The sequence below is a fragment of the Cajanus cajan genome, chromosome 10 (assembly GCF_000230855.2).
Source record: "Cajanus cajan strain Asha chromosome 10, NIPB_CcT2T_4, whole genome shotgun sequence".
NCBI lineage: Eukaryota > Viridiplantae > Streptophyta > Magnoliopsida > Fabales > Fabaceae > Cajanus > Cajanus cajan.
Genome location: NC_138526.1, coordinates 40,116,654 through 40,130,875, shown reverse-complemented (window position 1 = coordinate 40,130,875; position 14,222 = coordinate 40,116,654). Strand labels below are relative to the sequence as shown.

At 31.5% G+C, this 14,222-nt stretch overlaps 1 protein-coding gene across 1 annotated transcript; it reads left to right on the top strand.

Moving 5' to 3' along the window:
• Positions 1-2,300: 2,300 nt before the first annotated feature.
• On the top strand, positions 2,301-5,128 carry LOC109791106 (putative terpene synthase 2). Its single transcript, XM_029269793.2, has 7 exons — positions 2,301-2,496; positions 2,644-2,932; positions 3,062-3,434; positions 3,567-3,785; positions 3,943-4,084; positions 4,175-4,420; positions 4,591-5,128. Exons 1-7 carry the CDS (start codon positions 2,371-2,373, stop codon positions 4,894-4,896), a joined length of 1,701 nt encoding a protein of 566 aa, XP_029125626.2. The 5' UTR covers positions 2,301-2,370; the 3' UTR covers positions 4,897-5,128.
• Positions 5,129-14,222: the final 9,094 nt, after the last annotated feature.

Below are 14,222 nucleotides of genomic sequence, written 5' to 3'. Positions count from 1 at the left end.
CATTATCATCATCTCATATCTCATCACCAATGTCTCAAACATTGTACACAACATTCTCAAGTCAAACATCAATATTTCATATGACATTACACATAATCATTTCATATCACGTATAAAGTTATAACATCACACATAAATATTTCATATCACATGTAGAAGCATCTCATATATCATAAAAGCACAAAGACTCAAGCACAAAGTTTTATAAACATAATTTCATGCCTTCATTATAACCCACTCATAACTCATTCACAAATATCCCTCTCATACTTTTTCTTTCTTAATTATTAATATAAGTATATCAAACCATTTTTAATATTAAGCACTTAAAGAATAAAACAACTCAACAACTTATCATTCACAAACTTTATATCTTTTCTTATATTAAACTTCTATGACATTGTTGGGGTATAAATATGACATATGGAGTTATACTTATGATATAAAGTTGTTCTAAAATTTATTGGAAACGTAAGACATTTATCTACAATTTGTATGTTGAACTCAAGAGTTGATTTTATCGTCTACAATTTTTAAAAATTACAAAATTGCATCGTTTAAGCCTAACTTGTTAATGATTAATGAATGTGTTTTGAGTGATGTCACTAAGATGAATGTGATTGAATATGGAGATGAGAATAAATGTTTTATGATATATGTGTGTTGAGCTATCCTTAAACTTTATATATATTATACATGGATGAGATATATTCTCACTTTTTGCGTATTGTTTTGTGTGTATTTGGATTGATTGTCATTTGTAAACTTAGACCTTGTACAAGATGAGGAGTTTGATATATGAAGGCAAAGTTTAGAGATTCACTTATGTTGGGATTGCCTTAATAGTGTGATATTGGAGTTGAGAGTTTATAATTTTTTAGTCATAGTTGAAGTTAATTTTTCATATCATGATTTATATCTTATGCTAGAGGTTGTGTAAATAGATGATTTGTGTCTTATTTTGAATTTATACACTTATTTGATTACCTTTTTATTTATAGAGTAATACTTCAATAAGTGTTTTTATTTATAGAGTATTACTCAATAAATAAAGATTTTTTAAACCAAAAAAAAAAATATATAAAGTTCTTTTTGTTATGATATTTGTTTTGAAGTAAATAATTGAAGATGTTTTATAGTTGTAATTAAGTTGTAACGACCGCAAATGGAGATAAAGTGTTGTGCGAGATATTGATTAGTGGTGTAGAAATTGAGGGTGGCAACAGCCCCCTTAAAATTACACGTAGTTCCATTACTGCATGGGTTGTTGTTGATGTATGGCAAATCTTAAACTTCACATTTCTAACAGCAACGGAACTTGTTCTTTTGGCCAAATTGTAACAATAACTGTATTTAAAAAGCAACATTGAAATTTCTCTTCACCCTTACCTCATTTCTTTCCTCTTTCCCATCGTCCATCAAGTCGCTCACCATTTTTTTTTAATTCATAGATATAGTTTATATAATATTTTGAAATTAACAATTAGAAATTAATAAGTGTGTGAAAATTGGTTGAGACTAACGTGAATCGATGCTTTGTCCCAATGATTTCACAGTGCACATACATTAGTTCATCCTAAACCAAATTAAGGAATGGTTTACCTTAACTTGGCTCTTTTCATATTAGAAAAAAAAAAAAGTTAGGCGTTTTTTTTACTTTTGACAATCAGATGACATTTTCAACGAGAAAAACGAAATCGGATGACACCTCTTCTTTACATGAGTGTGGACGTAACCTCGGAGCGGTGTTTTATAGTTGTCTTTAACTTTCTCTTTTCTAAACAGTAACAAGAGACATTGAACTTTTTGAAGTACCCTTAAAAATTACAACATTTGTAAGCTGTTATAGGTAGTCTAATCAGGATTAGACTGTTTTAATTTAATTTAAAAAAAAACAATAACACTTAATACGATTTCACGCCAACTAAAACACTTCAAATTAAACTCTACGTAGAAATGAATTTTTTTCTTTTATTATTTAAGTTATATTTGTTTTTAAATAATACTATTTTTGAGGGAAAAAAGACCACGTATTTCCCACATGCAGCAAATGAAATATCTAAATAATATTGGGCAGAAATGATTATTTTTATGACCAAACCCACCTCGTGCAGGCACTTCCATGAATTTTCTTTCTCATTTCAGCCATCATAGTGGAAAACTGAGCATTATTTTTAAATTAACAGATCAATGTCGTTTTGCACCATTCACGTAATAAATTAATAGACATCATAAATTAGGGTCAAAAAGCAACCAACACATGCAAGCTGGTTTAAGAGTATAAATATGTAGCTAGATGTTTGGGTGGTTCATCAATAAGCTACGCACTCTTTCCCTTAGAAATTAAAGAGCAGTTTGTATAAAGCAAAGATGTCCATTGCAGCTTCAGCACTTGTTTCAACCCAAAATGCAGTATCTGATGTCAAGCGACCTTGCGCCAATTTTGCTCCTAGCATATGGGGAAATACTTTCCTTCAATATGCTTCTGAATCAATGGTACATTATTATGTTAATTTATCTTTTTGAGATTTGTTAACATTATGTTATCTTTTTAATGTAAAGAAGTATATTATTTTTAACTTAATTAGATATCAATTTTTATGTTATAAATCATTACATTTTAAAATGTTTATATATTTGCAGCACCAAGAAGTCGATGACATTATGAACCAGCAAGCTCAAATCCTAAAAGAGGAGGTGAAAATGATGTTTCAATCATCAAATCCAAATATCATGCAAAAATTAAATTTCATTGACTCCATCCAACGTTTTGGTATATCCTACCATTTCCAAAAGGAAATTAATCAAGCATTGGAACAAATTCACAATACCTTGACCAAAGATAACACTATCATAAGTGAAGATGGAAATCATCACTTTCTTGCTCTACTCTTTCAATTACTTAGGCAACAAGGATATCAAATTTCATCAAGTAAGTAAAGAGTTTTTGCGATGATATTTATACAAGAAAAAAATACTACACACTGATAAAGTTATTTTTCAAAATTCAAAATATATTAAATACTTATTATTTCTTATGTATGTTTAATTGATTAACCAGATGTGTTTAACAAATTCAAAAATGAGCAAGGAAATTTCAATGAAACACTTGCCAACAATATTCAAGGGTTGTGTAGTTTGTATGAAGCTGCACATCTAAGAATCGATGGGGATGATGTATTGGAAGAAGCATATGACTTCTCAAATACTCAACTTATGTCCTTGGCAAACCAATTGAGTCCATCTCTTGCTGCACAAATCAATCACTACTTAAGGCAACCACTTAACAAGAGTGTACTTAGGTTTGAGGCAAGGTATCACATGACTGTCTATGAACAAGATTCTTCCCATAATGAAATCTTACTAACCTTTGCGAAAGTAGATTTCAATATTCTTCAAAAAATGCATCAAAAAGAAATTGGCATTATCACCAAGTAAGTCCCTTACCTTTAAATTTTGTTCTTTAAAGACAACATTTCATATTTAAATATACTATCGTGCAAAAATAAAATATAATAAAGATTAGTAAAGTATTAAATTGTTAAGTTGTATTTCTTTTTTCATAGGTGGTGGAAACAATCAAATGTTATGAAAAAGGTTCCTCACGCTAGAGATAGATTGGTTGAGTGCTATCTTTGGATCTTAGCCATGTCCTACAAGCCCGAAGATAGCAACGGAAGAATGTTTGCGGGAAAATTGAGCACTGTTATCACTCTTTTAGATGATGCTTATGATGCTTATGGCACTGTTGAAGAACTTGAACTCTTGACTGAAGCATTTAAGAGGTTGATGTGCTTTTCAAATTATAGCATATATATAAATTGTTCAAAGGGTTTAGGGTTTAGGGACTATAAAATAATCATGATTGATTATTAGCTTAAGATTTCACTCTTAAAGGTTTGTTCTTTTTGTTAATAATTGTTTAATTTTTGTAATTTTCAGATGGGATATTGGTGTCATTGGATCTCTTCCACTAAGCATGAAAGTAATATTTGATACAATAGTAGAACTCTCTAAAGAAATGGAGTTGTTAACTGCTCATACTGGAAAATCAAGCCTTGCAGTGCAACATTTTAAACAAGCAGTATGATTCTCAATTTCTACAATTTTTACTTCAATACTTGTTTACAAAATTCAATTTATTTTATTGATAAATTGGTTATTTTACTTGCAGATTTGTAACCTAGCAAAAGCCTACATGGTTGAAGCAAAATGGTGCCACAAGGGTTACATTCCAACATATGATGAATATAAAGCTAATGGAATCTTAACATCTTGTTGTCCTCTATTGTTCACATCAATGATATGTCTTGGAGAATTTGCAATAGAGGATGTGTTGGATTGGATTTTTAGTGATCCAAAAATCCTTCAAGCTTCATCAATTATTGGCAGAGTGATGGATGACATGGCCTCACATAAGGTATACCAATTTACTTATGATTCACATGCATTATTATTTATTCATCTAGATATCATAATCTTTCTATGTATCTCTCTCTTTCTCTTCCCTATATATATGGCTTAATTAATTATTATTAAAATTATTATATTCTTAATTGGAATTTTTTATTTTCTTTGATTGATATATAGTTTGAGCAACAAAGAGTACATGTCGCCTCATCTGTGGAATGTTGCATGAACCAATATGGTATTTCAGAAATAGAGGCCTATAAGCTTATTCGCAAGGACATTGAAGATTATTGGAAGGTTATAAATGAAGAGTACTTGAATTCCTACAATATCCCCAAATCTGTGCTTGACTGTGTAGCTAATTTTGCACGTATGTCAGAGTTTTCATATGAAAATCGTCAAGATAAATTCACAAATGGAGAATTATTAAAAGATGACGTTTCTTCTCTACTTTTGAATCCCATTTGCCTCGAAGAATGCAAGTAGAAGAAGTTGTCTCACATATAAGAGGAGCACATATTGTTTTAACTTTAAGACATACTATCATAGTGCAATATGCACTAGCAAGCATAAATAAAAGGGCATTGTGGGTGTGAAAGTCAATCGATTCATCCTACATGAAATGCTCAATATGTAAGTTGTGATAAATAATGTTGTTTGTAGTCGTGTGTGCTGTCATTTGCTAATAAAATTTTGTGCTTGTTAATTTTTTTTATCACTATCATTTGTTATTCAAATCTTACTGCTTAAAATTTCATTATTCTCGTCGTAAGCCATCAAACCACTCACTCTAATATGCCATACACAAAATCACAACCATTAATTGTGCCACACACATGATTTGCTATCACTCATCACCACATAGCCTTTATTTTAATTGTGGGATCTAGAAATTATATGGATATTAGATAATGGTTTCTTAAACATAAGAGCATAAATATAATAAAAAAAAGTTTAAATACGTTTTTAGTCTCTTAAATTTAAGATAAATTTATTTTTGGTATCTCTCTAATTTAAAATGATTGTTTTTAGTCTTTGTAATTTTCAAAAATCTTGTTTTAGTCTCTCAGATCACTAATAACATATATGAAAGTGACAAATTAACACGGTTATACAATTTCAATTGAATTTAACGTGATATTTTCACTAATAGAAACATCATTAAATAAATTTTATGCAATAATGTTTGATAATTTTCTTAACAAAATTTGAATATAAGGACTAAAATAAGATTATTTTAAAGTTATAGGGACTAAAAACATCATATCCTATTAGAACATAAACTTAATCTCCAAGACCATGTCTCATTGCTAATATCTTCAATCTCATGATGTAAATCATCTGCAATAACATACAATAAAAAAATACAAAATAAGGAGAATGAGAAACATCTCATTTGGTTCACGGGTAAAATGTAGTCAATAACTAAATATAATTAATAATTTAATAAATATAAACTTGGTAACGACAAAACAATGTTACATTAATCCTGAATACAACTAAATGAAATCTAATTGATAACACAACATAAGTTCCCATAATCATCACCAACTAATACATGAATTCATTCACATACACTAAGCAATGAACACAAACTATAAATAATCATACATGTGGTGCCAGTCAAAATCACGTCACGCATTTTCATTTTTAAGACAACACACAAAGTAGTCAAGGAGTCCATATTGAGTCATACCTTCAATGCACTCAACACTATAGGAGGATATACAATCAGGGTCTAATAAGGACAATTATGTCATGCAAGTTTCACCCCATGCACACAATGGACAAAATCAGGCCGGGTTTCCCAAAATCCAACTATCCTTAAAGACTAATCCCCAAGTTCTTACAAAAGTGTTTTTTTTTCTTCTAACATAGTTTTAAAAACCAGACCGGTCATCGAACCGGTTAAGGTACTGGGTTAGTGGGTCAAAGGTTGAACCAGTGAGTCATTAGTTGAATCGCATGACTCGGTTTTTATTTATTTTTATTAAAAAAATATTCATATTAAATATATTTTATACTTATAAATTTTAATAAATTCATATCTTATTTTAAATTTTGATTTTTCTATCTTATTTAAAATTATTTTTATTTTTATTTTGTAAAAAAATACATAAAAAATTACATGTTAAACGGTATATTAATAAAAATTTAAAATATAAACAATATGTACATATATAATATGCTTGCAATTAATATTACAAAATAATATATGTAATATTTACATAAATATTATATTACTATATATAATTTAAAATTAATAATATACTATAAAAGTTATTTAAGTTGTATATATTGCAAATAAATATATTAGAATAAGTAGTCATTGTTATATTTAATAAGACTCCTTGCTTTTCTATTAAGAGATTCAATTTTCATTATTATTTTTTGTGGTTTATGGTCCCTTAAAAAAATTTTAAAAAAAGAAAAAAAAATGGTTAAACCGGTTTGACCCACCGGTTCACCGGTTGAACTGGAAAATTGACCGGTTCAATCCAGTTTGAAACGGGTCGACTGCATAACCGATCCAACTTAAGATTCGGACCGGCTGGACCACCGGTTCCCGGTCCAACCGGTCTGACCAGCCGGTTCGGTCCGGTTTTTAAATCACTATCTAATAGTGTATTCTATATCATACTCATTCAAAACAAGTATGCATATGATCCATGTCAAAAAAGCAGGGCCGTATCTAGGAATTCCGGGACCTTAGGCAAAAATTAAGATAAGGACCTATGTTAATATAACCTAATAATTTTTATGTTATTTTTTTGGCTTTTTGAGCTGTAAAATTATTTATTAAAATTTTATAATCAAGTAATTCTAACATCTCACTCTCAATAGATAATATAGTCAACACATTCAATCTATCTTGTAGCATAATTGATCTTAAATATGATTTAATCAATTTTAATTTTGAAAGACTTCTTTCAACAGTCGCAACAGTTACAAGTAATGTTAATAATATTCTATAAGCAATATATGTATTTGAAAAGAACATGATCTTTTTATATAGTTCAATATTTGTAATGGTGTGTTAATTTCATTTGTTAGAATTTCTTTCAATAACTTTAATTCTGAAAAAAAATCAAGATCATCAATATCAGAATGATCCTCAAAACTCAAAATCTTTTCAAAACTAGATACATACTTTCTATTTGACATATTTTACTGATTGGCTAAAATAAAATAATAAGAAAAATAATTTTTAAAATTAAAAGAAGATAACAATGAAACAATAAAACCTGGAAAGTGAAAAATTATATCTGTGAATGAAAATTTCTTTAAACTATAGCTATGCATTGTCGTAGTGTAACGACCCGCCGTGGCCGTCACACTAGGAAAAAAAAACACTACATACTGCTCGAAAATATACTAAAATAGTATAATAAATATTTACAATACAGTTGCTAATCAAGCAACCAACAACAAATAAATTTTATACAACAAAGTATGCTACTATACGGTAGCCTACAAAAAAATTTCCATCTCCAGGCACCTCCTGTGGCCTCTAGCAGTTATCTCCAGTCTATCCCTACCCTGCTCCCATACAACATATGATCATCGCAATCCAAACCACATGGAAACATGCAAGGGTAAGCTAGAGACAATAAACAACTCATAATAATTTAATATGCAACATAACAACTATATATCTAAACATCATTTCAACTTTAAACAACACAATCAACTCAACGGCTTATTAGCTCAACTCTTCTCTAACAACTTAACAACACAGTCTACTAATAACAACATCTCATCATATTTCACAACATAAACATGTCCACACATAACATATAGCAACATTTTCAACTTAATTTCAACTAGTTTCAACAATATCATAGATCAACACACAACTTGTAAACAAATAAGCAACTTATAACATAACAGCACTATCATCATCCTCAACAAGGTCAACATACAACACAATTATAGCTTAACAACACAATAACGTATGTACTACTCATATCAACAACAAATCAACTCATTAACAACTTATGCGTCGTCACGCATTTCGACTCGGAGATCTCCTACAACATGATAAGTAGTCTAAGTGGCTAGGTCCTACCGAACTGACAATACAGTAAATTTGGATATCAATCCACAACACGATAATGGTTTCTCAGACTTTGTCACTTTAACAAGGAAGTATAGTACTCAGTTAGGAACTAAGTTCCCGACTTCGTACTTTACTCAAATTGGCCACTTGTAATCGATATAGGTCGACCTGACCCTTATACCGTGGTCGCTTTATAATCAGTATAGCTCGACCTTGCCCCTATACCGTGGTCGCTTTATAATCGGTATAGCTCAACCTTGCCCCTATACCGTGGTCGTTTTATAATCGGTATAGCTCGACCTTGCCCCTATACCGTGGTCGCTTTATACACGTGTGCCTCGACCTTGCCCACACACGGGATCAACTAAGTCCTAGAGGAGAACAACACAACGACCACTCCAAGGGACAATCTCCCAAGGAGGGTTTTTCAACAAATTGGGCTCTTAGAGCACCACAACTATCTCAATCCACACAATGGGATGAGCAACTTCGAAAACATCTCCCCTAGTCCTAGTGATCAACAACTTATCATCACAGCTTAATCAGCTTACAACTCAACAACAAAACTTTACAGCAATAGGCATCTTAACAACTTTATAGCAATAGGCATCTTAACAACTTTACAGCAATAGGCATCTTAACAACTTTATAGCAATAGGCATCTTAACAACTTTACAGCAATAGGCATCTTAACAACTTTACAACAATAAGCAACTTAACAACTTTACAACGATAAGCAACTTAACAACTTTACAGCAATAAACAACTTAACAACTTTACAGTAGTAAACAACTTAACAACTTTACAACAATAAGCAACTTAAAAACTTTACAACAATAGGCATCTTAACAATTTTACAGCAATAAACAACTATAGTCATCAATCTCAACTTTAACAACTTTAAACAACATAGCAACTTTTCCACATACATTCTAATACAACTTATAAACCACTTCAACTTATACATCTCAACTTATTAATAATTCAACAATAAACATGTAAACAACTTCACAACTTAACTACAACATGCATCTCATAACACAACTCATACTAATCAACCTAAGTACCCAAATGAGTTCCCAACTCACATACGACCAACAACTTTACAATCTAGCTTCCCTTACCTGAAGATTGGCTCAGAATAGCCAAGAAGCAAAATTCCCTTTCTGAAGCTCAACCCGAAACTTTAATCCACCCAAAGCAAGCTTCCTAGTCCAGAGTCCTTCTCTCTAAAACTTCTCTCTAAAAATTCTCTCTAAAAATTCTCTCTAAAAACCTCCATTTCTCTTCAACCACCCAACTCTATTTATAAACATTCAGGAGTGACTAGAACGGCCTGTTCCAAATCCAGAACGGCCCTTTTTGCACCTCTTCTCCACGTACAAAAATCACATGCAGAACGGCCCGTTCTGAAACTAGAATGGCCCGTTCTGGGATTCATCCAGAACGGCCCGTTCTCCATTCAGAACGACTCGTACTCCCTCCAGAACGCCCCGTACTCCCTCCAGAACGGCCCGTACTCCATCCAGAACGACCCGTTCTCAACTACATTTTATAGGTCAATTCAGTAGTTTAAAACAGCTCGTTCCAGTTTGGGAACGGCCCGTTCTGGGCTACTGAATCACCCATATTGGGCTTTTGGGCCTGAACTTGCTACGTTACAGTAACTATGAGTATCCAAAACCCAAACCATAGTGATAATCACTTTGCGTGCGCCTACAATTATAAACAATAAAAAAATGAGATCTAAAAATTGTAATTTGTAAATAAAAGTACTACACTAAATTGTTTTTTCACATGCATTAATAATTAATTTATAATGTTTTAGAAGGGTTTGATCCTGGCTTTTCAAAGACACACATGAAATCATGGAAAGAAGAAATCTTGTCATGATGACAAACTTCAATTTCAATAAAGGGGAATATGTGGTAATGATCCCCGGGATGACCCATGACAAATTCACAATGCAATATCATGCAAGAAGTGCACTATAATGGATTGTCAATGGTGATAACTAAGAAAATGTGTTGATGTTATTGAACTAGCACCTAGAATTATACTAACTTAGTAGTTTAAAGGATCTTATAGAGTATGAATCAACCAAGAAAAAAGGCAGAGTAGGATCATATCACTACTAGAAAATTGCAAAATAGCCACCGAAATTTATCAGTCGCTATTTAGCGACCAATTATGAATAATCAAAATAGCGACCGATTTAGCGACCAAAATAAGTCGTCGCTAGAAAATAGGTCGCTATTTCGGTCGCTAAATAAGAAATTTTGATTTTTTTAGCGATACAATTAAATTCGGTCGATATTTCGGTCGCTAAAATAGAAATTTTGATTTTTTAGCGATGGAATTTAATTTGGTCGCTAAATATTAGTTAAAATTAGCGACGGAATTGAATTCGGTCGCTAAATAGTAGTTAAATTTAGCGACAGAACTGAATTCGGTCGCTAAATCAAAAATTTTGATTTTTTTAGCGACGAAATTAAATTCGGTCGCTAAATATTAGTTAAAATTAGCGACGAAATTGAATTTGGTAAATATTAGTTAAAATTAGCAACCGAATTTAGTTCGGTCGCTAAATCAAAAATTTTGATTTTTTAGCGACGGAATTAAATTCGGTCGCTAAATATTAGTTAAAATTAGCGACAGAATTGAATTCGGTCGATAAATAAGAAATTTTGATTTATTTAGCGATGGAATTAAATTTGATCGCTAAATGTTAGTTATAATTAGCGATGTAATTCTATTCTGTCGCTAAATATTAGTTAAAATTAGCAATGAAATTCTATTCGGTCGCTAAATATTAGTTAAAATTAGCGACAAAATTCTATTCGATCACTAAATAAAACTTCAAAAAATTTATAAATTACTTAAAAGTGATGATAATATTGTTGTTGAGCACCAATCCCATTTTCTTTTTTTGTAAGAGCAAGACATTAATTTATAATAAAAAAAATATTTATATGCACTCCCACATAATTAATACCAATAATTATTTATGTGAAAAAATATTTAGAGATTTTTTTTACGATTGGATTTTTAGGCAGCTTTTTAATTAGAGTATATGAATTTTTTAAAATTTCTGATTTATTTTGAACCATATTTATAATATATATTTCTAACTTATAATAACTTTATTTTTAAATAACTTTTTATATTTAAATTTTATTGATAGAAGAGATGTGATATCTTAAGGAAAAAAAGAAATTATAACATCCTCTCTTTTTCTAATAAGAAGAGTACAAATGTATTTTCTTAACTATTAGTATTTCTTTATTGTTGTGTGATAAAATTGATTATTTTAAATTATTTTAAATTATTTAACTAGAATCTTATTAATAATTTACTATATGATTTTAATATTTTTGTATAACTAATATATGATTTTAAACTTGATATGAAAATATTATGATATAACTAGATGATTTTAAATTAGTATTTTATTAATGGTTGATAATTAGAAAATAAAACAAGAATAAATACATTTTTTGAATTTTATATCTTATATTTAAGATGAATAAATATATTAAGTTAATTAATAATTTATTTAAAATGTTAAATTTAATTTATAAAAATAATATTTTAAAAGAGAAGGGTTATAATAATATCAGTGTAACTTTTATTAAGTAGGGAGTTGCTACTGTACCCCTGATAAATGAGGGGTTTTGGTACTGTAGCTAATGTGTATATGTACACATCATCTAAATACCATGTCAAATGCCATGTCAACCTTTTAAATAAAAATTATTTTATATTTAAATTTTTACATTTTATTTTTAAGTTTTTATTAATATTTTTATAATTATACGATTTCCTCTCCCCTCCCTCCGTCTCCCACCTCTCCCCTCCCTCCGTCTCCCACCTCTCCCTCTCCCCTCCGTCTCCCACCTCTCCCTTGCCCCTCCGTCTCCCACTCCCCTCCCCTCCCCTCCGCCTCAACCCCTCTCCCTACTTCTTGAACTCCCTCGCCACAGCCATTTACCACTCCTCCCTCCCCTCCTCCTCCCCTCCACTATTCCCTCCTCTCCACCGTCGACCATGACTCCTCCAAGGTTACCTTTGTCTCTAACGACATCCTCGTCCTCCGCGGCACCATCGGCGTCAACCTCGGCTCCTCCGACGCCGACGTCGTCAACCAGAATCTCGTGGAGGAGACCAACCGCATCCTGGCCGAGATCCGCTCCGACGCTGACCCCAACGACCCCGACGAGCAAGCCCCCTTGAGCCTTAACGTGACCTACAGCCTGGGCCCCAAGATCCGCAATTGGGACGAAGAACGCAAGGCTTGGCTCCTCCAAAACCCCGAATACCCTAATTTCATGAGAGGTAAACCCCGCATCTTGCTCCTCACTGGTTCCCCTCCCAAGCCCTGTGATAACCCTATTGGGGACCATTACCGCTGAGAGGAAGAAACACGAAGCAAACATAACGAAAAAAAAGAGGAAGAAACACGAAGCAAACACTCCGAAAAAATATTAAAAAACGTGAATTTCATTATAATTGACGTGGATATTGAATTGTAAATAATTATAAAATTATAAGTGATTTGGATCACACATCATCGACACGTCATCGACAGTACTGGTACCCTTCTTTTACAGAGGGTACCGTAGAAATTCTCTATTAAGTATTGCATCGCTCAATAACTTTATATTAAATGTGAATTTTATAAATTCAACCATTAAATTGAAAGTTTTTTACTCTTAGATCATATATACAAAATCTTATATGAATTCAAAATGATTTGATACTTCATTCTTGTAAAACAAAATTGACATAATATATACATTTCAAATAAAATATGAGCACTTTGATTACTTTTAACTTGTTCAATTTTAACAAAAATTGATATAAACGTATAAAGTGATATGAACTTTCAATCTAACGGTTGGATTTACAAAATTCTTATTTAGGGGGGTGTATTGGTTTAGGATTTCGTAGGATTTTAAAAGACTTTTTTTGAGTAAAAAAGTCCATTGGTATTCAATCAGGATTTTATGTCACTTAAAACCAATCAAGTGGTATTCAATATGGATTTTCAAGATTTTTTAAAGAGTCCATTAAAATCCATTGGTATTCATTTGAGATTTTTTACAACTTAAAAATAATCCATTGGTATTCAAAAATATAAAGATTTTAAAGGATTGTTGTGTGAGACGAATTTTGAAGGACTTTCTATTGTAAATGATAGTGTCATTGACTTGCTCTATTTCTATGTTCGTTCTCTTTAATTGACTTGCTTTATTTTATTATATGTAGTTGAATTTGTTCCTTTATATAACACAAAAAAATGCTTGAAATTTCAACTTTTAAGTGGTAATTTTTTTATAGCACATGTCAAGAAAAGAAAAATGTGAAAGATGAAATTGATATCATAATCTATATAATATATATATATATATATATATATATATATATATATATGTTCTTACTGGGGATCCGAGGTAGGGATGATCCGCTGGGTAAGGTCGGTGAGCCTCCTTCACTGGTACACTTGATGCTCCAAGATGGTGGTGGTACCTGCAAAAGAGACTCCGATGCTAAAGTTAGGGTTTGTGGGAGTATGAGTCTCGTATAAGTAATGCACGTACCTGGGTATGAGTTAGGGTTTTGTTGGGCCTTGGGCCTGAGATTAGTTACGATCTATTTGGATAACAGACCTCGTCTTGGACGAGGTCGCCTAGCGCGTATCCGAGGTTGTCTTGCGCTGTGATGCCGAGCTCGAGCTCGGTAGGACGATACA